The sequence below is a fragment of the Pterocles gutturalis genome, unplaced genomic scaffold, assembly GCF_000699245.1.
Source record: "Pterocles gutturalis isolate BGI_N339 unplaced genomic scaffold, ASM69924v1 scaffold26567, whole genome shotgun sequence".
NCBI classification, from domain to species: domain Eukaryota; kingdom Metazoa; phylum Chordata; class Aves; order Pterocliformes; family Pteroclidae; genus Pterocles; species Pterocles gutturalis.
In genome coordinates, this window is record NW_010110979.1 from 1 (window position 1) to 3048 (window position 3048).

The 3048-nt window shown below is 59.3% G+C and overlaps 1 protein-coding gene across 1 annotated transcript in view; it reads left to right on the plus strand.

The window, feature by feature from the left end:
* Positions 1-43: 43 nt before the first annotated feature.
* The window catches only part of FADS6 (fatty acid desaturase 6), a gene marked incomplete at its 5' end in the record, with an annotated part of 4492 nt that continues 1487 nt past the window's right edge, over positions 44-3048 (plus strand). Inside the window, 4 exons of the mRNA XM_010073605.1 lie at positions 44-167; positions 964-1130; positions 1546-1726; positions 2465-2652. Of these exons, the coding sequence (XP_010071907.1) occupies positions 44-167; positions 964-1130; positions 1546-1726; positions 2465-2652 (660 nt within the window). The remainder of the gene's footprint in view (positions 168-963; positions 1131-1545; positions 1727-2464; positions 2653-3048) is intronic.

Here is a 3048-nt window from a genome sequence, read left to right on the forward strand (position 1 = left end):
GGACGGGACCCCCACGGACACCCCACAGCAAGCAGGGCGGCAGGAGGAAGCCCTGATGGCCGAGCTCTCGGAGCGGGTGCAGGAGGTGGTGAAGAGCAGCAGCTGGTGGGACCGCCACGGCGTGGACATCAGCATCCTCGCCTGCAGCTTCCTCCTGCTCCCGGCAGGTAATCCACCTCAGCCCCCCCAAACCGTGGCCAGGGGAGTTCTGGGGGGGTGGTCCTGCTGCTTCCTTGCAGCTTTTGCACGGCTGGTGTAACTTTATTTGTGCTGGAAGCCTATTAGCAGCCTATGAAGGCTGTAACAAAGCCACAATAACCCCTTTGCCCCGTGCTGTGGGGCACCCTGACCCCCTGGAAACCCACAGTGGGTGATGGTGGCACTGGGGGTACAGCCTGGGGTGAGGGGATGGTGGCACCCAGGGTACATCCTGGAGGGAGGGGATGGTGCCCAGGCAGATGGGCACAGGGCAGGTCAGGGACCGATGTGCCCCATCTGCGCCCGGCCATGGGGCAGGTAACCCTGACAGTTTTGGTGACAATGGCCCCTGCCGTGGTGGGTGCAGGGGGACATGAAGAGCATGGTTGGAAAGCTGCAGCTGGTGCCTTCTCTTGCTTTTGAACTCCTGGGGGTGCTGAGATCCTCGCAGGGTCATATTTGTCACCAGCGGGATGCCAGCCAGAGCTGCGGGGTGGGACCTGGCACCAGCAGTGCCCGGTGCCATCGTGGCTGGAAGTGGCCAAACCTTCAGCACGACAGCGAGTGCAGCTCATCCAGCCACGCAGGGCGGTGCGGAGGGAACCTTTCCAGCTCAGGCAGTTTCAATACTTGTAACTACATCTGAAAAACAGGTTTAGGGCAGCGGCTGGCATGTCTGAGTGTAGCAACACCTCCATCCCGGCTGGGAGGTGAGTGGAGCTGCAGCACATGTGCCGAGCTCCTGCCCGGCTGGTTTCTCTGCAGGGTTCCTGTGCCTGCGGTCAGCCCAAGCCATCCCTTTCCTGGCGGGTGTCCTCACCCTCGGCGTGGTGTATCACACCCTGGCTGTGAAGGGCAGCCACCTGGCCAGCCACAACGCCTTGACCGAGTCCAAGTCCTGGGGCAAAATGTGGGCCATCTTCTTCATTGAGGTGAGTGGGGATGTGGGGTTTGGTGGCAGCCCCCCCTCCAAAAAAAACCCCATCAGTACCTTGCCAGCACACAAAGCCCTTCAGGAACGGCCACCAAAGACCAAGATGTATCCAAAACCTCCCTGATCCCTGTGCAGGAGAGTTAAATGAAAAGCAACACAGCACCAGGGACATCCCTGCTCGTGGGGCTTTGCCTGGAAGCAGCAGGGCGGGGGGTGAGCCCCTGTCTGTGGAGGGTCCCCTTGGCTGCAGAGCAGGATCATGTGTTGAGGGGAATACTGGGGAATGGTTTCCAATTATTAACTCTAAGAAGTCAATTTCCAGACTGGTTTGGAGCCTGTAGGGTGCAGATCATCCCCCCAGGTCCCTGGTGCCACAGCTGTTGGCATCGCCTCCTTTTTCTCTTCCCTCCCAGTTCTGTTCAGCTTTCACAGTTGAGCAGGCCACCTACAACCATGTGAAGATCCACCACGGCTACACCAATGTCATCGGCCTGGGAGACTCCAGCACCTGGAAGGTTCCTTTCCTGAACCGTTACGTCTACATGTTTATCGCGCCTCTTGCCGTGCCCATCATAACGCCTCTGGTTGCTCTCAGTACGTATCCCAACCACCTCGGGACGGGGTGCTGGGTATGGTGAGCTCATTACTGTCCAGGTCTCACCCCACTTCACTTTTTCCTATGTTGCTTCAAGTGTTGGAAGCTCTGGCAAAAGCCATCACGAGCCTGAAGTGCTCTCCTTTGATTCAGACCCTTGGCCATAGCAGGGTTCAGCATCACACGTAGGTCTCTGGCCGGTCAGAGCATCATCGTGATTTTGCTGACTGCGTGCGAGGTGGAGGTGTGGGGATCTGCAAGGGCTGGGATGCAACGGGCCTGGGGAGATGAGGCAGTGGCTCGGGGGAAATAATGGTGCTGGGAAACAGCTGGGGAGAAGAGCCCAGAAAATAGTAAGAGGCCGAGGAAGCCCTGCCCATCGGGATGAACATGTGGCTCTGGGCGATGCCAAAAACACAGATGATGACTTGGCAAGTTGTAAGAACTGAAGATGCAGCCAAATTCCCATGTGATGATGCACAGCTGGACCCACTGCGGGGCTGCAGCCTGCAGAGCATGGTCCTGGGGGGCTCTGGGGTCCAGCCCCAAAAACCAGCAGGTCAGCAGGGCTGGGGGGTTTGGGTCAACATGGAGGATTGGGAAAGGGAGACAAGGAACGGGTTGGAATGGGATGGGCTGTAGGTTTGTCAGCATGCCGGGCAGCCTGGCTGCTGGAGTGACAGCGGTGGGGAAGCATCAGCACCTTGGGCCTGTGCTGCCTCTTCTTCCTCACGCAGATTTGTTGAGGAACGTGGAGTGGAAGGCGGCTCTCCGGACCCTGTGCTGCATGTTCCTGGGTCTTTACTGCCATTACTGGCTGCTGCTCCACATCTCGGGCTTCCAGTCACCGTGGTCTGCCCTGCTCTGCATGCTGCTCACCCGCTCACTCCTGGCCCATCCCTACATCCACGTCAACATATTCCAGGTACAGACACAAAGCTCTGAGATGTCCCCATGGTGCTGGAGACAGGCCAGCCACCACCCAGCGCCGGTGACATAGCCCTGATGCTGCTGGCTGGAGCTTGTGTCATCTTAGGGAGAGCAGCATCGGTTGTCACCTCCCTCGTGTCGATGCCATCACGGGGAGTCAGGCTGCTGGTTCTGGGTGGGCAGTGGTGGCACTGGGGGGACATCAGGGCAGATGGGTGCGAAGGGCTGGAGGTGATGTCCCCTGCGGTGGCTTGCAGGACGCGGGGGCTGGTGGATGTGTGGTTGGTAGTGCAGGTCCTGGGATGGAGAGAGGCTGGTGGCACAGAGTGTGGGTGGGTTGGGGGACAGAGCCTGGGTGCTCCTTAGTGGCTCGGTGGACAGACAAGTGCAG